The sequence below is a fragment of the Juglans regia genome, chromosome 9 (genome assembly GCF_001411555.2).
Source record: "Juglans regia cultivar Chandler chromosome 9, Walnut 2.0, whole genome shotgun sequence".
Lineage (NCBI taxonomy): Eukaryota > Viridiplantae > Streptophyta > Magnoliopsida > Fagales > Juglandaceae > Juglans > Juglans regia.
Genome location: NC_049909.1, coordinates 21,351,700 through 21,373,875, shown reverse-complemented (window position 1 = coordinate 21,373,875; position 22,176 = coordinate 21,351,700). Strand labels below are relative to the sequence as shown.

General features: G+C 36.3%; 4 protein-coding genes across 6 annotated transcripts; all 4 read left to right on the top strand.

Moving 5' to 3' along the window:
• Positions 1-4,334: 4,334 nt before the first annotated feature.
• On the top strand, positions 4,335-7,906 carry LOC108985346 (protein FLX-like 1). Of its 3 annotated transcripts, none has more exons than XM_018957617.2 (6): positions 4,335-4,473; positions 4,993-5,615; positions 5,729-5,892; positions 6,212-6,294; positions 6,450-6,573; positions 7,602-7,906. In XM_018957617.2, the coding sequence occupies exons 2-5, from the start codon at positions 5,014-5,016 to the stop codon at positions 6,534-6,536; spliced, it is 936 nt and encodes a 311-aa protein (XP_018813162.1). In that variant the 5' UTR covers positions 4,335-4,473; positions 4,993-5,013; the 3' UTR covers positions 6,537-6,573; positions 7,602-7,906. The 3 variants fall into 3 exon arrangements, with proteins under 3 accessions (XP_018813162.1, XP_035550054.1, XP_035550053.1); XM_035694161.1 differs by having other exon boundaries at positions 4,352-4,473; positions 7,584-7,906; XM_035694160.1 differs by lacking the exon at positions 7,602-7,906 and having other exon boundaries at positions 4,352-4,473; positions 6,450-6,806.
• A 1,246-nt stretch (positions 7,907-9,152) lies between these two features.
• On the top strand, positions 9,153-13,392 carry LOC108985325 (probable sodium/metabolite cotransporter BASS1, chloroplastic). Its single transcript, XM_035694214.1, is given in 8 exon segments — positions 9,153-9,806; positions 11,895-11,985; positions 12,089-12,122; positions 12,223-12,277; positions 12,562-12,671; positions 12,673-12,922; positions 13,164-13,224; positions 13,227-13,392. Coding segments are annotated over 8 exon segments (1,257 nt in total). The 5' UTR covers positions 9,153-9,212; the 3' UTR covers positions 13,289-13,392.
• A 325-nt stretch (positions 13,393-13,717) lies between these two features.
• Positions 13,718-15,828, top strand: LOC108985327 (protein Jade-1-like). The gene is made up of 2 exons (XM_018957587.2): positions 13,718-15,151; positions 15,246-15,828. The coding sequence occupies exons 1-2, from the start codon at positions 14,099-14,101 to the stop codon at positions 15,294-15,296; spliced, it is 1,104 nt and encodes a 367-aa protein (XP_018813132.1). The 5' UTR covers positions 13,718-14,098; the 3' UTR covers positions 15,297-15,828.
• A 620-nt stretch (positions 15,829-16,448) lies between these two features.
• Positions 16,449-17,524, top strand: LOC108985335 (kunitz type trypsin inhibitor 104-like). Its single transcript, XM_018957596.2, has one exon. The coding sequence runs from the start codon at positions 16,744-16,746 to the stop codon at positions 17,365-17,367; it is 624 nt and encodes a 207-aa protein (XP_018813141.1). The 5' UTR covers positions 16,449-16,743; the 3' UTR covers positions 17,368-17,524.
• The last annotated feature ends 4,652 nt before the right edge of the window (positions 17,525-22,176 follow it).

Sequence of the window (22,176 nt, the reverse complement as noted above, 5' to 3'; positions counted from 1 at the left end):
GTTGTCAGTTTGGATAGATAGGGAAGAAACTCGTCTGGCTCAACAAGCTAAATAGACTTGGTTGCAAAAGGGTGAGGGGAATTCTGATTTTTTTTTCGTACTATGAGTAAAAAGAATCGGTTTCTAATTAAAACAATGAGGCTTAGGATGGAACCATGCTTACTTCGCCTGAACAAATCCATGCGGGTGTGGTTGATTATTTTCACAGTTTCTTGGAAGCTCGCCCGCGTACAGCACACCCAAATTTAGATGCCTTGGTTGATCACATTATCATAGAAGATGATATTGCTTTATGTAAAATCCCGTCATCTCAAGAGGTTTATGATGCACTTTGATCCATTCCTGTAGATAGTTGTCCGGGGCCAGATGGTTTAACTCGGGTTTCTTTAGGTTTTGTTGGCACATTGTTAGTAATGATGTTATTGAAGTTGTGGTTGAATTTTTTCGGAGTAGTGTGTTGCCTCGGTTTTACACTACTTCCTATCTGGTGCTTATTCCAAAAGTTGAAAATTCGGGAAATTTTGATAAATCCCGCCCTATTAGCCTTTGCTCGGTTATTTATAAGGTATGTTAAAAAATCCTTGTAAATCATTTCTCACCGTTGCTTGCTCGTATTATTTCTCTAGAACAATGTACTTTTATCCCGGGGTGTAGTATTTATGAGAATATTAGCCTGACTCAAGAACTGATACATGGTTTAAATAAGCCAACCCGTGGGGGGAATGTAGTGCTGTAACTTGATATGGTAAATGCGTATGATAACATTGACTGGGGTTTCCTTCTTTATGTATTGGAATCCTTTGGGTTTTCTTTTGTAGTGTGTAGTTTAATTAATCAATGCATCTCAACCTTATGGTTCTCTATTGTTCTGAATGGCATTCCAAAAGGTTTCTTCAAGGGTAGTCATGGCTTGCGCCAAGGGATCCCCTCTCTCCTTAATTATTTATTATTGTGGAAGAGATTCTCTCACGGTTGATCAAACATAAGGTTGCAATAGGGAAAATTCAGCCTTTTTTCATCCAAGAGCCTCTCTTGTGATTTCTCATTTACTATATGCGGATGATATTGTTATATTCTCTAATGGGGGAAAAGCTTCTATGAGAACTATTATGTAAGTCTTGCAGGACTATGAAGCTTGGTCGGGTTAGGTGGTCAACAAGGCTTAATCTTCGATTATCTTCTCCAATAAAATTATGCTAGCAAGGCGACGTATGCTCTTGAGCCTAACAGGTTTTAGTGAAGGTAAATTGCTTTTTACATATTTGGGAATTCCTATTATTTATGGGCGTTTGTTGACGCATCATTTTGATGATTTAGTTAATAAAATTCGAAGCAAGTTCGAAGGGTGGAAAGCTAAATTGCTTTCAAATGGTGCCCGCCTCCTTTTACTTAAACATGTCTTGCAAAGTATTCCAATTCATTGCTTATAAATTTTATCCATGCCAAACATGGTGTTGGATTAAATCAAGAGGCTTATGAGTACTTTCTTTTGGGGTGTTCGGGAAGGTTAGCCAAAACGAAAATGGTGTTCGTGAGATGTGATGTGTAAACCAGTTTTGCAAGGGGGTGTGGGTCTTTGGAACCTTCATGAAGTTCAAAGTTCGCTTCATATGAAGCTTGCTTGAAATCTTCTCTAAGGTAAATCTCTATGGTCCCAATTTTTCTTAGCTAAATATGTGGGTTCGGACTTAAGAACATATATTACTTGTTGATCCTCGTAAAGAAACTCAATTTTGGCGAATAATTATGAAGAGTTTTCCATTTGTGCAAAAAAATACCTTGTGGCGGGTAAAAAAATGGAAACTTATCTTTTTGGAAGGATCATTGGGTTGGTGAGACCCCTTTGTGTGATCAACAGCAAATTACGAACCTTCCTTTGTTAACATTGGCGGAGTGTAAACCTGGGGAATGTTGGAATATTGATCTTTTTCAAAGATTGGTTGGTTTGGAAAAAACAAATATGTTGATTGAAAAATTGGAAAAGTTAAAAAATAGTGAGGATATTCTTATTTGGGTCCCTAAGGTGAATGTTTTATTTTCCACTAAAAGTGTCTGAGAGTGCATTCGTACTCGTTCTCCTATGATTTAGTGGATGGATTGGGTTTGGCACTCTTTTATTCCAAAAAAAATGTATGTTTTGATATAGAAGGCAATGCATGGTTGCCTTCCTGTGGATGATAGATTATGAAGAGTTGGTATTATTATGGTTTCAAAGTGTGATTGTTGTGCTTCGGGTGCCTATGAGGATCAGGATCATGTGCTTGCTTTGGGTGAGTTTGCGTCACAGATTTGGAGTCATGCTTGTCTCCAGTTAGGCATGCCAAACTTGATTGATAAAAATTGGAAAGAGTGGGTGGAGTGTTGATTTCGACGGGCCAAAAGTTCATCTTGTAGTGGACATTTTCTTGGTATCCTTCCTATTATTATTACATGGCGTTTATGGTGGATGAGATGTAAGGTTTGGATGGAGGACTCCTTTGAAACTATTGAAACAATATGAATTTCTATTAAGTATTGGTTGTCCTGGGTGGTTTTAAAATTTAAAGATCAAACTACTTTCAGTAAAAGGGATGAGGAATTGTTCCAATCTTTACATCTTCCTATCCCGAGGCTTCGTATGAGAGGTGAAAAGATTGTGATGTGGGAGAAACAAAAAATTGGTTGGTGCAAACTAGGGGTGTGCAAAATTCTGAAAATTCCGACTCCGTCCGACTTCCGCTCCGACTCCGACTCCGACGGAGTCATCGGAATTCGGAGTCGGAATTCAGAGTAGCTCCGAATATCTATTCGGAGTCAGAGTCGGAGCTCCAAGAAGCTCCGATTCCGACTCCGAAATTTTTTTTACTGTACACTTTCGCTCGAGCGAGGTGTCGAGCGCAAGTCGAGCACACGTTGTATTGAACATTGGCTCGAGCGACATCGAGCGAAAGTCGAGCGGAAGTCGAGCGAACCTCGAGCGCACGTCGAGCTCACGTCGAGCTCCGATCTTATGTCGGAGCTCCTATAGGAGGTCGGAGCTCCGACCTCCGATCGGAGTCGGACTCCGACTCTAGTTCGGAGTCGGAGTCGGAGCTCCAATTTGGCTCCGATTCTTGTCGGAGTCGGAGGTCGAAAACGAGCACTCCGACTCCGTCGGAGTCAGAGCCCAGCCCTAGTGCAAACTTAACGTAAATGGTTGCTCAACAGAAACCTGGGTGCATCACGAGTAGGAATAGTAATTCGTGATCATGATGAGAAGTTGCATTTGGGGTTTTCTGCTCCTATTGGTTGATGCTCTAATAATCATGTTGAGGTTATGAGTTTGCTTTATGGCTTGATGCATGCTAGGCGTATGGATTTTGATGCTATTGAGATTGAGATGGACTCAAAATTGATTATTGATTGGATTGAAAAGCGAAGATGTAGTTTGTGGTATCTAGAAGACTACTGGGAATAAATTATGAGTTTTCTTGGTCAGATTCGTTTCACATGTCGACACATCTATAGGGAGTGTAATGTTTTTGCTGATTTTCTGGCTAAATATGTGCTAAAGGGAGTAATGTTATTTATTCTTTTGTGTTGGATCTTCCACGGATGTCTAGAGGTTTACTAGGACTTGATAAGGGCGGTTTGCCATATTTGAGAAGAAAATAAGTGCAGATTAGTTATAAGCTTTTATTCGAGCTTTTTCTGTTATTAGGCTGTTTTTGTAATTGTTTTGTTTTTTTGGTTAATTTTAGTGTCTTTTGCATGCTTGGGTTTTGGTGTTTTTGTAACCTTAAGTATTAGGTTGTAATCACGGTATTCATCCGTCATAAATGAAGGTTTATCAATAAAATTAGAATACCGTAAATTAAAAAAAAAAAAAAGATATGTCTCTATCAAAATTTTATATTATAGTATAAATCATTTGAATTTACAATAAATATTAAATATTTTTGTTATTAAGAAATATAATTTTCTATATAGGAAAGTTATATTTTTCTTATTTTTATCATTTTTGAATCTGTAACTATAAATTATTAAAATTGATAATTTGCATAATTTGATAACTTGTACTCATAGGATCAATTTTAATCCAATAAATGAATTCTTAACAAAATTAATAATTCAATGGAAATTGATCGCACGTGTGCTGTTGGCTGTGCACTTAGTGCAAATTATATATTTTTTTAAAATATTTCTTAAATATCTTTAAATATTAAAAAAAAAATACATCAATTTATTAATAATTACTCTCTTAATTATTAACAAATATTAAAAATAAAACAATAATACACAATCTACCGACAAAACCATGAGAAATTGAGAATCTCAGAATACTATAATTTTCCATACTAATAAATAACAATAATAAAACAGTTTATTTTCCATATTTTCCCAAACCTGGCGAGAAAAACCCAGGGCTAGGGTTTTGAGCTCACTCCAGCCCGACAAATCTTTGTTTCTGAATCTCTCAATCCACCTGGACTTCAAAACTTTCACTTCCCGGGGGTCTGTAATTTTGCTCCTAAAATTTGTCTTCTATCATATTTGTCCGCTTTTTTCATAATTATTCGTCGGAGTAGCGTCTCTGCCTAGAAACTCTGGAAAAATTGAAAATGGAATTCCAGATTTTTTTGTTCATGCTGACTTTTGCCTGTGGTTTGAAAACAGTGGAACTCACTCAGTTTGTTATTTTGTTTTCCGGCCGTCTCAACGTAATCAAACCTTTATTCGGAAAGGGAAATCTGTTTTTATTTTCGTTTCCACTGTTTTCTCGGCAACCGAACGGACGGTTAAGGCTTTGGGCTTTCCTGATTTTTTATTTTTATTTTATTTTGTGTATTCTTCAATGATTTTGTGGTCAAATTGTTGTAATGAAGTTTAGGTCTGAAATTATAATTTTTTTTATTTATTTTTGTCAATTTTCCGGATTATTTTTATTTGGTTAATTTTTTATTGATTGAACTCAGTTTAGTGAGAATGTCACTTTCCAAAATCTGAATTTGTTGTCTTTTCTTTTCTGGGTAGCCAAATCTCTAGCAAGAAATAATGTCTGGAAGGAATCGCGGACCCCCGCTTCCAATGAAAGGGGCTCCTCACGCTGGACTACCCCCTTCAGTCCGTGAAGTACCGTTTGGCAGAGGGGTTGGGCCAATACCCCACCCAGCTCTACTCGAGGAGATGAGAGAATCCCACTTCGGAATGGGTCCCAGATCACTCCCTCATCATCCTGCAGTAATTCAGGAGGGTCTTGATGCTCAGTATCAAGAAATTCAGGGGCTCTTAGTCGATAACCAGAGGTTAGCTGCGACCCATGTTGCCCTTAAGCAGGAACTAGAAGCTACGCAACACGAGTTGCAAAAGATGGGTCACTTGGCAGATTCCTTGCGGGCGGAGAAGGATGGTCAGATGAGAGGATTATATGAGAAGTCTGTTCATTTGGAGGCGGATCTTCGTGGGGTTGAGGGCATGCGTGCCGAGCTTTTTCAAGTTCGTGCTGATATTAAAGAGCTTAGTGGCTCAAGGCAGGAGCTCACGGGTCAGGTACAAGCGATGACACAAGATTTGGCTAGACTTACGGCAGATTTGCAGCAGGGACCAGCGTTAAGGGCGGAAATTGAGACTATGAAGCAGGAGTTGCAACGTGCAAAGTAGTAATTTACATCAGATTATTATTATTATTTTTTCTTGTGATATCGAATCTATGTTTCGAGTACGATTTTGTTAATTTCTGATGATTTCTATATTCTTTGTTTGCATTTAGATCGGCCATCGAGTATGAGAAGAAAGGATATGCCGATAATTATGAGCATGGGCAAGTGATGGAGAAGAAGTTGCTCTCAATGGCTCGAGAGTTGGAGAAGCTTCGTGCGGAGCTTGCCAATGCAGAGAAGAGAGCTCGTGCTGCTGCTGCTGTTGGGAATCCTGGTATGCAACTGTTATGAGGTTTTTTCCTGGTGACCAACGAGTCAACACATCATATAAGATGCTGGTAAAAAAAAAAACGGCTCAAATCACTTCTTCAACAAACTGAGTCATTGAGTCGCTTGTGTTTGTAGGTGATTAATGGGTCAATTTAGGCTAGTGTGGGTCCAATTGTTGTTTGTTAGCTGCACCTAGGGTGGTTTGATTATTGAATTCTTCCTCTCATTTTATTTACATAAATGAATTGATCAATTAATTACATGATGCTGATAATATTTCTCTTGGATATTGATTATCACGTGAACATGCATATTGTATGTAGGGACAGGCTACAATGTGAACTATGGAAATCCTGAAACAGGTTATGCAGGCAATCCTTATCCTGCTGGCTATGGCATGAATCCTGTGAGTTTTCTGTTTTATGAATTTTCCAAGTTGCTTTGTATTGGATTTCTTTATTACCCTTGTTTAAGCAACTGTAAATATCCTGCTTTTGTTTATATGTCTTCATGCTAACGATTGGGCATCTGTTGTTCTTTCCTTGCAACTTTCCGGTACAGGCGGGTGCAGAAAATTTCCCTCATTATGGACCTGGTCCTGCTTCATGGAGTGCCTATGAAATGCAACGAGCTCAAGGACACAGATAGGCTTTTCTCACAAGCAAACCAAGCTGTGTTCTAACTGGTATCTTGGCTTACTACTCATTAGATACTTAAGTCAGGAATGGACATGTTGTGTCATGATAATTCTTTGGACATTTGGTCATATATCGGGGTTTTTGTTTGGTCGAAATTGTACCCAAAAAATTTGACAATTTGTCTCAACTTGATGGTAGAGTAAGTTATTTTTGGTATCTTTATGCGAATGTTTTAACCTACCTCTATCTCTAATGTGTCTCAAGGTGATTTTTCCTGTTATATTTTGTATTCGTTAACTATAATGCACCCACCTTTGATCTAAAGTAGTTTATTATTATCTCACATCTGTCAATACAGTTCCATAACCCCACACCATGAGCATATTATACAATTAGATGTCCATTGATCCTACTCTTCTCTATATTCTAGTGCTATAGGACGTCTCCAAAGATGATCTGTTTCTCATGTAAAACATCATAACTTTTGTTTGTCTAGTGTTGATTCCTATTCAATGTTTACAGAAGTTGTTTGCCTCATCATAAGTTAATAGAATATATAAGAAAGTGGGAATGCATGTATTCAATGCATTTTGACATTAACCAATCAGTTGTGCAAGAGAAAAATATCGTTATTAGTCTGTTCATATTTTCTTCCCAAAATTTAATATATGGGCAGATATAAACATCTCCAATATGAACAGACTAATAACAACATTTTTCAGACATGGTTTCTCTTGCAAACTTAGGGCTACAAGAAATCAGTTGTGGGTATCAATCTAAGAAATTACGTGAGCATAAGTTGCAAAAATACATTCCAATATGAACTTTAGCTAGCCTTAATCGCCTCCACATGGACCTATATTCACCACACTGGCTAGACAAAGCAAATATAGAAGCTACTAACGGACTATTTGAGGACTATTTGAGGCTGACCTATGGAAAATATGTTTCCTCTTCAATCTCTCTCTCTCTCTCTCTAATATATGCTTGTACCAACTTCTACTATATGGATTAGGATTCAATTCATATGCATTTCTTCTGATCATCATCCTTACAGGTTGAGTTCTATGTTCAGGTTATCCTGTGAAGTGGCACAAGCTAGAAACCCGAACTATTTCATTCCCTGTGCGACCCCTCGCTTATTTATAGGGCTGCTTCACTGAGATCAATGGCCTGGCTATATCAGACCACCTGGTGCATAGAACTTTGTATCCTGAGACGTAATTCATCATTTTGATATATATGCTGCAATGGGTTCTGATGATGACCTCACCTCCACCGTTGGGTTGATGGTCTCCTGGTTTATGGAACATTTTATAGAACTTTGATCCACCCTGTTGTGCCTCTCCTTGGGCACAAGGGAAATCATCTCCATTTTTACTCCCTTTATGAAAAGCTAATTTGACATGGACATCTGTGGGCTGGCTTGTGAAGGCCCCCGGTGTCAATTGATTGTGATCAAGTGCATATTGATATGATGATGATGAAGAAAATTAAACAGGACCTATGGATTTTTGGTTTAGTGTGAAATGCAGTATACACTACCTCTTTGGTAGGGTTAACTAATTACTAAAAGTACATTTATACAACATTATTGGTGTAGCCGCTTCGAGATGATCAAATCCATCTGAAGTATTATTGTCTGCAAAAATGATTATCAGACATGGTTTCTTGTAGCCCTAAGTTTTATGCTGTTAAGTTTCATTCATTCACGAATTAATATTGTTTCATTCACTCACAAAAAGTCCAGGCCAATACTTGGCTTGATTTTTGCTTCTCTTGGATTAGCCGTGTGACTAGATGAAGATGAGCATGATAGGATGCTTATATTTCCATTTTTAAGTGGCAACTGTCTAATAGGAGTTCATATTACAAGGTTTAAATTCATTAATTTTAGTTACCTTGATATTCTCTCACTCGTTCAAGTCTACAACTGCTAACCCCGAAACAAAAAACTCCAAAACGCTGCCCGCATGCAAAAATACAGAGAATTTTTTGGTTTTGCCTTTGGAGCAGGGCTACATGATTTAATTTATATTAAATAACGGGTTTCTTCTAATAAATTATGAGCCATTGGCAGTGATTTGGCACGAGCTTTCTTTATTAAATTATTAATAATTTAAATTAATAATTTTGTTAAATTATTAAATTAATTTTACCGTGCCTTCAAAAGTTAATAAATATAAAATTTATATAAAAAATTAATTTTTAATAATAAAATTTACTTTTTTCACATAAATGTGCCGCCATATGTATCAAATATTAGAGTCTTGCTGCGGATCTCGAATTCGAGACTCAAAAATTATCTTGAAAAGATTAAATTTTTTTCTTCTTCTATTCTTTTTTTTTTCATGTATTTTTTTAATCATTATAAATATTTAAAAAAATAAAAAAATTATGATATCATTAAAAAATATTTTTTTAATCATTCGATTAAAAAAAAAAAGTCTCCTTCGGGACATTTTTTTAGTCCCGAATTCATTTCTCCAAATATTATTGTCTAATTACTTTATCCAATATTACTGACCAATAAAAAAACGTCACTGCTCACCCAATTATGAGAATTATTGCTGATTTTTTTTATTTTATTAGCACCCAGGGAAATGGTGCATGCTCACTGCACATGCTTCGAGCCATGAATGTACGCAGTCTGTCTACCGGTTGAAACTACTCACAGAGAGAGACAATGCAATCTTCACTTTCATACTCTCATCATGGAAGAAGTGGCTTCAATTTTCAACGAAGCACAAAGCCCAGTTTGAGCTATCCTGCGAGAAGAGCTAAATCACCACACTTGTTCATCCCTCGTTCCACAAGGTCTTACACTTCGCCAGGTTCTTTTTCTTCTTCCATTCAACTTGATCTAAGACCCCCTTTTCAATCACAACGACGACCGCCGCCGCCGCTAAACAAACCAACTCGGACCCCATCCACTCTCGTTCTACGTACAGAAATCAACAATGCCTCAGCCTCACGACTTCCTCCAATTCGTTGCGGCATGTCATCGAACAACGATAACACTAATGGCGCTCGGAGTTTCCGCGATTGGATTGAGTTCTTTGGGGACACTGTGTCGACTGCGTTCCCCATATGGGTAGCTCTAGGATGCCTATTGGGGCTCATCAAGCCGAGCTATTTCAGTTGGGTTCAACCCAAGTTGACCGTTCTTGGCATAACCTTGACCAAGCTTGGTATGGGCATTACGCTTACCCTTGACGATCTTCGTGGCGCTCTGGCTATGCCCAAGGAATTGATATGTGGCTTTTTGCTGCAGTATTCGGTCCGTTTCTGCTCTCATTCATTTTTATTCCCTCTATATTACTTTTTCTTCCCGAATATTGGATGATTTTATTCCATTAAATCCATCTTCGATAGCGTTAAAAATAAGCTCGATTAAGGACCTAAATTGTGTGAATATGGGCCGTTCGAACAGTGAAGTGAGATGAATTGATATAATTTGTGAACAATAATAAAATTATTAGTTATAATTAGATGAGATGAGACGAAGCTTTGTATCCAAACGTCCATAGGATTAATTCTAAAGACGATAAGAGACAAGATTGAAAGATAAGATCTATGAAATTTTGTAGTTATTCTCGTGAGAATATCAATAAGCTCAAGGGCAGGTTTGGGGGGTAAGATGAGAATTTTATGTTTTGTTTTAGTGTTTAAAATATTATGTTTTAGTATTATTATTGTATTGGGATTTGAAAAAGTTGAATTGTTTATTATATTTTGTATGGAGATTTGAAAAATGTGTAATGATGAGATGAGATGAAAATTTTGTGTCTCATCCCACTCCCAAACCTGCCCTAAATGTATTTATACTGGATATCGCCGTATGCAAAAGAGAGCCTGTGTAATCAAGCTATGAGGATGCAGGTATTGGAGGTCAGGAAGCTGTCACTAACCCTTATGCCCAATGTTAGTCTATACTTTAAAGTTACTCTTTCGATAGACCTGTGAGCCTTAGCAAAATGTCTTTATGAACTGGTACTGTATCTTTTACCTCATCTGGATCTGCCGAAGACTTTCATTTTTGGAAAATGCTTAAGCCGCTGAGGGCAGAGCACCGACTATGTCCGAGTTGGAGTGCCCTACCTCCGACTTCGACTCTGACTCCGATTTTGATTTGTATAGTCTCCGATCCGACTCTGATCAGAGCGGAGTTAGATTTGGACTTTTTATTGGGCTTTTTCTCTTAGCCTATTTGAAATTTCAATTTGATAATCTTGGGTTTTCACTAATCGAATTTGGACTTCTAGATTTCAATTTTTTAAAAAAAAATATTTTTCAATTTCAATTTTATTAAAACATAACCAAAATTGAAAAAATAAATTATTGTATAAATTATTTTTATTATATATTAATGTTTATACATCAGTATTACATGTTATTATACATTGATTATTATACATTACTAGTACATGTTATTATACTTTAGTTATTATATATTAGTAGTATATATTATTATAAATTTATATATTTGTGTTTATACACAATACATTGGTATTAAATGTTATTATACATTAGTTATGATATAATTAGTATTACATGTTATTATACATTAGTGTTACATGGTAGTAATAGTTAATAGTATGGTGTGAATTTAGTCTATTTATATTATAGTATAAGCAAATTATTTTATAATAATTTAATTGAATTTACTCATACTAGTATATTATTAAATTTAATTAACTATATAAGTTATAGTTATATAAAATATATATGATTAATATATACAAAATACATATATTTTTATAAAATATGTATAATATCAGAGTCGGAGTCGGACAACCGGAGTCGGAGTCGGTTCATCGCCACCTCCAAATCTGACTTATCGGAGTCGGTGTGGAATCGGAGGCAGAGTCGGATTTTCGAATTTTTGCTCAACCCTAAGCTACTCTTGACAAATTATACCAATTTGACTTTTTTTCTTTTATCTATTTTTACTTAATAGTTAAAGTAAATATTTTTTAACCGTTTTTTTTTAAATGATTAAAGTGATTTAAAAAATGCATGAAAAGAAAAACACACAAAATAAAAAAATATTTTATTTTGTGATGTGAATCTTTGAGATGGATACTGGCCATCCAGATTCCAAATTACTAGATAATTCCCAAAATTTTGGGAAAAAAATTTTGCAAAAATTTGAAGAGTGAAACCAAGCATGGCCATGGCTACTTCTATATCCAAAGTTCAATTGAATACTCAACAGCATAGAACTTCTGTTTTTTTTTGGTGAAGACCAAACCAGAACACGCTAGTAAGATTATGCTATATAAAGTTAAATTCGGTGTTGGGATTATGTTTATTTCACTTTGTTACTATGATTGTAAAAGGAAGCACGATGGTTAACTTTTTGCAGGTGATGCCACTATCGGGGTTCCTTGTGAGCAAGCTTTTAAATTTGGCGTCCTATTATGCAGCTGGATTAATACTGGTTGGTCGCTGCCCTGGTGTTATGTATGTATGCTAATCTGTTCACATGTTCCTTTCACTTCAATCCTCATTCCCCTTCGTATAGTACTTTATTTTTCTTTTCTGGTTTGCACTTTGCAGGAACAGCAAGTAACATTGTCCCTTTTATTGCACGGTTTGTGAATTCTCCAAAGACCTTACATTGTTTTTTCCGCTCTATTTTTGCCCTTTTCCCCCAAAATCATTTGAGCTTTTTTTTTTTTTTTTCCTACCAGTGGAAATGTGGCGGTTTCAGTGTTGATGACAGCAGCTAGCACTTTAGCAGCCGTGGTTAGTAAATTAGCATTGCTGTCTTAACCTATGTTCTTTCTTTAAGGTAATTTGTGGATGGCACAATTTGAATCCCTCATTGTACAACCACCATATTAAAATTTTAAGCTTTATTGAAGTTAGCCATATCATATTTCAGTAAGTCAAAAGGTTGAGTTGGAAATTTGAAGTAAAGCAACATAACTTTTGGTAAATAGTGAATTTAATTCACACCCGGCACCTCCTTAATACCAGTTTCCTTTTAAAAGGCAAATTACTGATCATTTTCCCCTTCCATGTTGCAGTTCATGACTCCTTTTCTTACTTTCAAACTTGCGGGGCAATATGTCGCGGTAGATGCAGCTGGACTACTAGTCTCAACACTTCAGTTGAGCTTTCCTGCATTAATGCTATCCCAAGTATTTCCAAGGCCTGGTTAAATTTGTTTCCACCCTGATGCCATCCATTGCCGTGGCAACTGTAGCTATTATCTGTGGAAATGCAATTGCACAGAGTGCTTCTGCAATACTTATGTCTAGTCAACAAGTGGTCCTAGCTGCATCTCTTCTTCACGCAGCTGGATTTTTCTTTGGTTACATACTTTCTAGAATGCTTGGGCTTGATGTTTCTTCGTCAAGGACAGTCTCTATTGAGGTAGGCATGCAGGTAAGCAATTCATATACTGTAGGACTGAAGCTCCTCTGCTTCTTCCGGTCATTGTTGACAAAATTCCAAGCAAAGACTCCTGATCATTCATCTATTTGTTTCATTCTCAATGGAAAAGGATAGAATCATACATATATTCTAGTTGTTTTGTGGACATTGTTGAAACTTTGGGATGAGCATGTGCTTTTTTATTTTTATTCTTCAAAAATCTCAGTGTTTCTTGTCTGCCTATTGGTTTCAGAACTCGGTGCTGGGAGTAGTTCTTGCTACTCAGCACTTTGGAAATCCATTGACCGCAGTACCATTGCAGTCTCCAGTGTCCTGGCAGGGATTTGGAGACGCATGCCCACCCAGATGCAGGATTGAATTTTCATGAAAAAGAAAAAATATTGCACTCCAAGCGTTGGATAAAAAAAAGAACATGGTTTCGTTCTTGGTCCTACTGTATTGTTCTCTCCTTGTATTTTGCCTCGAATACTTTTGTTTAAGAAGAATAGAAATACCCTTGTATTATGAAGTCATCATAATGGTAGTATTTATTGTCTGTTGAATTTATTCTCTTCAACTAAATAAAATGAATAATTCTATCTTTAAAATTTTTTTTTCAATTTTTACCAAACAAAAAGAAATAATTTTGAATATGCTAGATCGAGTTTGATTGATTGGACCCGGCAAATTAAATTAGTTCCTTTAGTGAATAGAAAAAAAGTGTTGAAAACGGAAATAGTTTCGATATCTGGCCAACTCAAAACGGCTTGATTTGAATCAAAATGTAGTTCTTTTTTTTCCCCGCAAACCACACCACTCAACAAAGCCCAAATCCAATGAGTTAGATACCGACGGCGACGGACATGCCCAGAATAATTGAAAGGATCCGATTCCCGAGAGTATTCGTTCAAAATTGAACAGAACCGGGCAGCGCGGGTGTTGCCGCAAAAATACCAAAAAGATATCTGAAAGAAGGACCTTCCCTCCAAAATTATAGTGAAAATCTGAGACACGCAAGACACCAATTTGAAAACTCGAAGAAATTTGGGATTTCTCAAGGTTTCATTTTCTTGTTCCCGCCGGGTGGTTCTCTTCCCACCCCTCCCCAACACAACGAACTCAACTCTCTTTCTTCGATCAATTTCGTTTCGTTTCAATATCTTTACACGCCAAACAAAGCCAAACCAGATGGACAAATCAGCAACTCTTCTTTGTCAACAAACAAATCCCAGAGACCACATGGACTCCAAATTCCAAGGCTTGCCTCCTCTTAAGAGATTCAGGCTCATGCAACTACAAGAAGAAGGACGACAACATCAACTTCAACAAGGAGACACCGCCGTGTTCTCTTCACGACTTCCTGCCAAGAAAAGAAAGGAGTCTCGGGATTCACCTCTTTTTTTCGCTGAACACGTTGCTGCCACCAACTCTCCATCCACCTATTCCTTGCCTGCCAAGAAAAGGGTATGGGCGCTTCAACCAGATTTCATTCCCGACAAGCCCTTCTCGCCGCCTTTTGACCTCAATGTCGAATACAAGCAAGGTCTGGCTTTCGAGGAAGAGGCGGAAGCAGTAAAGAAAGAAGGAACCCCACTCGTAAATGTAACAGATCAATCTCTTCCTAACACTAGCCAAAAGGAAAACGAGGATGCTGTCGATGCTGTTAATGATAGTTGTGAAGGTGACGATGACGACGATGGTATTATATGTGCTATCTGCCAAAGCACAGATGGGGACCCCTCAGACCCAATTGTGCTCTGTGATGGCTGTGATCTAATGGTGCACGCCTCCTGCTATGGCAATCCCCTTGTGAAGAGCATTCCCGAAGGCGATTGGTTTTGCGCCCAATGTCTAATCTCTTCCTCTGAAACCGAGAAATATGAAAAGTCTTCTTCTTGCTGCCTATGTCCAACCAACGGAGGTGCATCGAAGCCCACAGTAGACGGCCGCTGGGCACATATTGTGTGCGCGCTGCTGGTTCCGGAAGTGTTCTTCCGGGACGCTGAAGGTCGGGAGGAGATTGATTGCTCCAAGGTTCCTAAGAAGAGATGGGAAGATAAGTGTTATCTTTGCAAGAGTACAAGTGGATGTGCTGTTCAGTGCTCTGAGCCCAGCTGCCCTTTAGCCTTTCATGTCACTTGCGGATTGAAGGAGGATCTTTGTATTGAGTACAGGGAAGGGAGGAAGAGGGGTGCTATTGTGGCTGGGTTCTGCAAAAACCACACTGTGTTATGGAGAAAGGTCAGTTTTATTTGATTTTCGATTAGGAGATTTGATGTGTTGATAGCGAGATTGAACGATGGAGTATTTGATTGCGTATTTCTTCTGTTTGCAGCAACAACAAACTGGGAAATTCAAGATAGTAGCCAGAGAGGAGCACAAGTAGTTTAATTGAGGTAGCTTCCCTGTTTCTTGTGGTAACATACAGTTAGATCTTCTGATTGGTATTTAGAAATGAGTTTTTGCTTTCGGTGGCAATGGTAGATTCCTGTAACTTCCAGTTAATTATCCTGGTGCGCATTTCATTATGATAATTTTTTTATGACCATTCTTAATTAAATGGTGAATCCAGTGAAAAAGTTGATCAAATAACCGTTACTGAATTTTCACTAGTCCAAGAAACTCGGGTTCGATCTTGCTTTAAAGGTGACTGGTTGAAAAGGTTGACATTGGTGGTTAAAAAAGACAGACCACCGGATGAGGAGATATGATCTAAACTAGGAATAATTTTATTTGCTGCCTATATAATTATGGATGGTGTTCTATCTTGTTCATTTACTGTTTCCTAGCTAGAGATGTTCGATGGCAGCAAACTGACTAGAATTATAGTTGCTTATCCGAAATAATTTGTATATATGGAAGCCTTTTTCATTATCACTTCCTTGTATTTATTTTGGTAAGATGTACAATCATTTGCGTTCTTTGACTGAAATCTGAAATTCTTGTATTTGCTTTCGTGTATACTGATTTGATTACTTGTCCTGAATCAGTGTCTATAACCAACACCACGTCAGACCTACTATATTGTGACTTTTGTTTTGGCTACATATCTTCAGTGCAATCGTTGTGAAATCTAAATTCATGGCCGATAATTAAGCGCTGGTTGCCCAGTTTGAACTCGTTAATGCAAAAGACCCAAACAACTCTCCCCGCTTTCAGATTTTGATCTTCTATTTAAGTCCATATCGCCAACCATGTTTGAGAATCTTAGTGGGCAAAAGAGATAGATGCATGTGAAGGAATCCTTTCCAAATTAGATTGAGAATTTAATTGTTTTATCTTTTTTATGTGAAGTGATCTTTTCCGTCTGAGACTAGTTAATAGATGTAAATTTGTAGTGTCTTTGACGCCTATATGTGTGGATCGGTAACTTGAACTCAATTCCATGCTTCAAAATAAGTGGCCCAGCTGCATTTATTTGAAGTCCCGAAGCTGTGTATGGCTAGGTTTTGACATATTCTGCACCTTTTTTTTGTGGGTTCAACTTCTAATAGTGTGTCGTCGTCATCATCATCATTGCAAATACAATTTTGCTACCAGAGAACTGTGTTGTACATAAACGACCATCTCCAAAGTGATGGTTGCCAGAACTCTTGGCTCTCACCGTTTTAGTCTTACTAATACCACCCGTAAGGTGCACGTAATTCTTCTTAGGATAGGATTCCTGGACTTTTTCCATCCATCGCCCTTCCACGACTCATCTCAATCCAGCCCCCACCAAATCCTATAAATACAAATACAAATACAAATACGAGTTACAAACACAGATTATAGAATCCCATACATTTTTCCTTAACTAGCAAATCTACTTTTGTCGTCGGAGACAACTCGAAATGAGGTCGATGGGATTGATTGGCAGCATTGGCTACATATGGCTGGTGATGGCCATATCAGCAGTAGCCCAACCTGATTCCTCTCGCACTCCAGTGCTCGACAGCGCAGGACGTCCTCTTGAACGTGGTGTAGAATACTACATCAATCCCGCAATAACCGACCACGGCGGTCGTTTCACCTTGATTGATCGAAATGGCTCCTGCCCATTGTACGTTGGACAAGAAAATGTTTCGGGATTGGAAGGCCTTCCTGTCGTTTTCACACCTTTCTATGAAGAAGAGAGTGTGATTAGGGAGGCTAGCGACTTCAGAGTTGCATTCTCAGCTACCACAAAGTGTGTGCAGTCGACTGCATGGTTGGTGGGCGAGACAGACCCTGATACTGGAAAGATATTGATTGTCACCGGAGAAAGCCAAAGCGGACTCAGCGTCGGCAATTACTTCCGGTTATCGAAAGGTGGTGTCGGATATAATGTTTACGAGATTTCATGGTGTCCTACGGATGTTTGTCCCACTTGTAGGTGGACCGACTGTGGGACTGCTGGTGGCTTGGTTGAGAATGGAAAGAGGTTGCTGGCCTTGGGTGCTAGTGTTCTTCCTGTCATGTTTGAGAGAATTTATTAGTTTCGCTAAAATAAAAAGTATTTTTTTTAATACATTTGGAAATGGAAGTTTTGAATTCAAGACGTCTATTTTAAAAATTAGAGATTTATGCTAATCAGGCTATATATCTTTAGGAGAGATGCTTTTTTTATACATTTGTTGTTTGTATAACTGCTCTAAAAAATAGTAAATAAATGGAGAAAGATCCTCCCAACTAGAAATAAAGCTCAGGTTTAGGCATGTGTTTTGTGAAGTTCTTTGAAAGTTATATTTTTCAAAGAGAAATAAAATGTTCTAATTTCCATCGTCCCTCTGGCATGAAATGAGTGACGGTATGAGTACTGATAAGGTACAAAATGATATCCGGACGAATTCCAATATAATGACGTGGCACAGTACGACTGGTACTGCCACATTAACTTAAAGCTGTTTGATTTTGCTCATATAATAGTACCATCTTTCATCCACGTTAGCCCACTGCCACATCATTTCATCTTTCAAGAGTAATAATACACATATAATTTTTTTATTTTTTATTTTTTATTTTTTTATAACTCTTTATATTAAATTGATAATATTTTTGTAAAATAATAATATTTTTATAAATTATTTTATAACATGTTCCAAACAGAATTGTGTAGAGAGTTGTAAAAATAATTATATGTATTTAATTTTCCTTCCATCAAATTGATCTGTGCACTGCCTATGGTATCTCTTGATCCGTCATTCCTGGTTGATGGTCGATATAGTGCTAAGGGTAGTGCTAGGGCCATCGAGAGTAGGTCCCAATACTGCTTACTGATAAGATCATTTTTTTTTTATGTATTTTTTTTTATCGTTTTAAACATTTTAAAAAAATTACAATATCATTAAAGAATATAGAAAAAAACACCAATCGGTGACTCTAGAAAGATTTTATTGGTGAGTTTATCATTGTGCTAAACATGTTATTTTAGACATGAGCTGTAAGTATGTGATGGGCCATTTGAACGCAAGCTGATCAGTAGTGGCATTTGATGTTACTAAATAAAGTATAATTACTATTGAAAAACCTTTACAATATATATTATTTATAATTTAACTTATATAATTTAAAATTTATCTTTTAAATTAAATTATGTCACGCGAATGATATATAGTATAAAAACTTTTAAATAGAATTATTTTACCAAACAACATTTTCTGTAATAAGGTAAAGCTTTCATTTTACATCAGAAAGATACACGAATGTGGTATGGTCAAGAAAATGCAAAAGAAAATTTCAATTGCCGTACGTTAAATGTCAATATTCAAGTTTTTCGATAAAATCAATATTCACGAATCACCTTCTTTCGACTATGTTTTCCATTAGCACAAATTTCGTAGCATCTTTAAATCATATCTAAAGACTATTTCCCCCCCAAAAGACACCATCAATAACATCTAAATCTACTTTTCTATGAACTTTACAACAATCTATATATGCTTTTGAATATATGCTTTTATTTTTTTTTCTAATGCGTTCCCATCGTGAGATGTTATTGGATCAAGAAAATCTTGCCTTTATATATATCAGATGTCATTTCATCTCATGTCTGTGGAAAAGATTCTCAATTAATATCACATGCATTAAGTCAAATCTTGCTTTCTTCCTATCTTTTCGACTTTATAATTTTAACTCTTTTGCTTCACCATGAACAAGTTTTTCTTTTTTCTTGACTCCCTGTTTAGAACGTGTCTTCCACTTCACTAGCCTTGATTCTCTCTTTTCAAGTGCTACACCTATAAATCATTTTATAAAAATAAATTTATAATTTAATATAATACATAAATTTATTTTTATAATATAATATTATTACATTAAATTATGTCAATTTATAAAATGATATTTTTTCAAAACAAATTACAAGCTCTCCATACCTCATATCTATTCCATTCAACTAAGATATGATGAATTTAATCATTGATCATAATGGACATGCAAATATGACCTCCGCCGCCCGACGATAATAGTTATAACTGTTTTACAACTCATCTTATATCTAATCATTATTAAAAATTATTTACTACATACGTTGCGCTAATAATGATTGCTGCGTACAACTCCACGACCATATTATTCTAAACTCCACCATTTTTTTTACCTTCGTAGGCAAAAACATTAGCTCCAAGCTGTGGCATTTGCAGTAATTGCTTTAGGAAGAAGTTTGAAAAAGGCATTTTAATAAATAGATGCTTTCTAACTTTCCAGAAGTACTACTTGTAAAAGCATTTTCAAATGTAATGTGTGAACGAAAACTTGCTGAAGTACAGGAAAGATTATCGAGCTAGCTGCATGTACATGATGCGTCCTATGATGTTCCACAACATATAGTCTCTAATATCCCCAATTTTTATTATTTCTGTTCTATAGTTTGTTGAATCTGCGAAGGAAATGGACTGGTGTATAGCTAGGGAGGGATCGATACATTGGAACTGCATAAAATTATGTGGAGCAATGAGATTTATTTCAGCATTGTTGTGAATAGTTTGAGGAAATATTCCCTCACATGAATAACAATATCTTCATATGATCTCAAACAAACAAACAAACAAAAAAAATCCTTATAGTTTCATTTATATCAAACTTTCTCCATCCTAATCATGGAGTTCACATTGACAAATTAAAGCCTTTTAATTACTGAAAAGTCAACTGCAGATCATTTGTAATCGTATAACAATCATATCCCAGCTAAAAAAAAACTTTGTATAGCAGAAATAGTGAAAGAGACACAGAATTTTAAGGACTACTCCTTCTTAACTTGGGTATCCTTTGCTGCGGAATGGAATTACCAATAGGATTGGTTCCTGAATGTACTTCATGCAAAACTTTTCTTTGGACTTGATCTCCTCCAGCAAAAGACTGAAATGAAAAGGAAGAGCATAAGAGATCAGACATTGATATTGCAGACGATGAATTGAAAGAACTGTAAAGGGCGTTACATGCTGACCATGTCCTTAGCATTTCTTGAAAATTCTCTCATTTTGTTGACTCCAGCATCTAAAAATGATTTTAGAAATCAAGCAATCAGTGGAAAATAAAAGAGACAGATACGAGAGAGAGAGAGAGAGATTACGTACCTTCAAGTTTTGTCAAAGCAAAGCTTGAATGCGGGAGGGAGACTAGAAGAATAAAAAGGGACGATATAATAAAGTTCATAGCTTTGTTTCATGAGGAAGAAGAACATTCAGCTTGGATCAAGGAAGATTGATTAAGGGGGGCCTTTGGGAATTTAAAGGAGATGTATAGTCTGAGTAGAGTGAAAAGAAAAGGATCGGAGTGAAGTGACATGGGTTTTGAGACACAGCAGAAGATGGGTGTCAGTGTGAGAGAGAGAGAGAGAGAGAGAGAGAGAGATTAGGGTTCGAGAGGTGGAGATTGTTGTATCTTGGAAGGATTTATTAAGGAAAAAGAGAGAAGTGGGCGCCTTCCGATTGAAGGGTTTTGCTTCTTGTTGACTTGGACAAGTGGGTTTAGTTGATTGTTCATTGTTTGTTTGTTTTGGAGGTGCCGATGGGTTAGACGGCGAAATTGTTGTTCCTCATCTTTCTTTGATGTTCCAAATCTGCCATGAGAAAGTGGCCTCTTTCTTCTATTTGCAAGTGAGAGCATTTTGCAGCCTCCAAATTTGAAAAATAAATAAATAAATCATATTAGATTACTTTTCCAATTAAAAATAACAATAATAATTAAAAATAATAATTTTTCTATTCATCATTCTTACATCATACACCTATTAAAGAAAAAAAATTAAAAATGTAACACATAAAAGCGAGTGTATGGTGTAGGAATGATGAGTAAATTTTTTTTTTAAAAAAAAAACTAACTTCGCGACCAGCTCGGCCACTCTAGAGGTGGTGTCCACTACCCCTTAGGTGGCATGACGAGGTGGATCTCGCCACCCCGCACCAATGGTGACTAGACCACCTCATAGGTAGGGGTGTAAGAAAAAATTGAAAAATCGATTGAACTTGAATGGATCGGATCGAACCGATAGGTTCGGTTCGGTTTGTAACAGGTCCGGTGTGGTACCGGTTCTTAAAAATGAAAATTAGTCCTAAATCAGTACGGTATCGATTTTCATATTTTGAAAACCGGTTTAAACCGAACCAGACTGGTACATATATATTTTTAATTTTTTATATTATATATTATATATAATTTTTATATTATTATATGCTATATTTTTAATTAATATAATACAAAATCCTAATCTTATTATTCAAGTTTATTAATCTCACTAATAAATTAGACACTACTTATATAATATATTACACTACTTATATTATACTACTATAATTGAGCATTAAAGAATTAGTAATTGTTAATAATAAATACTAAATTCTCACAATTAAGTTTAATATTAAAAAAATTATAATATTAAACATATATAATGTTACACATGTAAATGGTAAACCAGAAAACTGAATCAGACCGGACCGAAATTGGAAAAATTGAAAGTTTTAGTTTTGGTGATGAATCAATCCATATCGATTTTTAAATTTCTAAAACTAGTATATACTAGTTTGGTTCCAAGATTTTTCCAAAACTAAACTGGTTACATCCCTACTCATAGGTGGTTGACCACCCCTTTATTTTTTAATTTATAATTTAGTAGATTAATCCAGTGTAGACAAAGTCATTTTAATATTTGATAAAAATAAAATTGATATGCCAGCTTATGCCTAGAAGGTATAAATGATCTAATTTGCATAAGGTTCTTATTAAACGTAAATTCTATACAAATACTTTTGTTATTATAAGTTTAAAGAAAATTTTGCTTCTAGTCTTGGTATCATGTCAACACATCA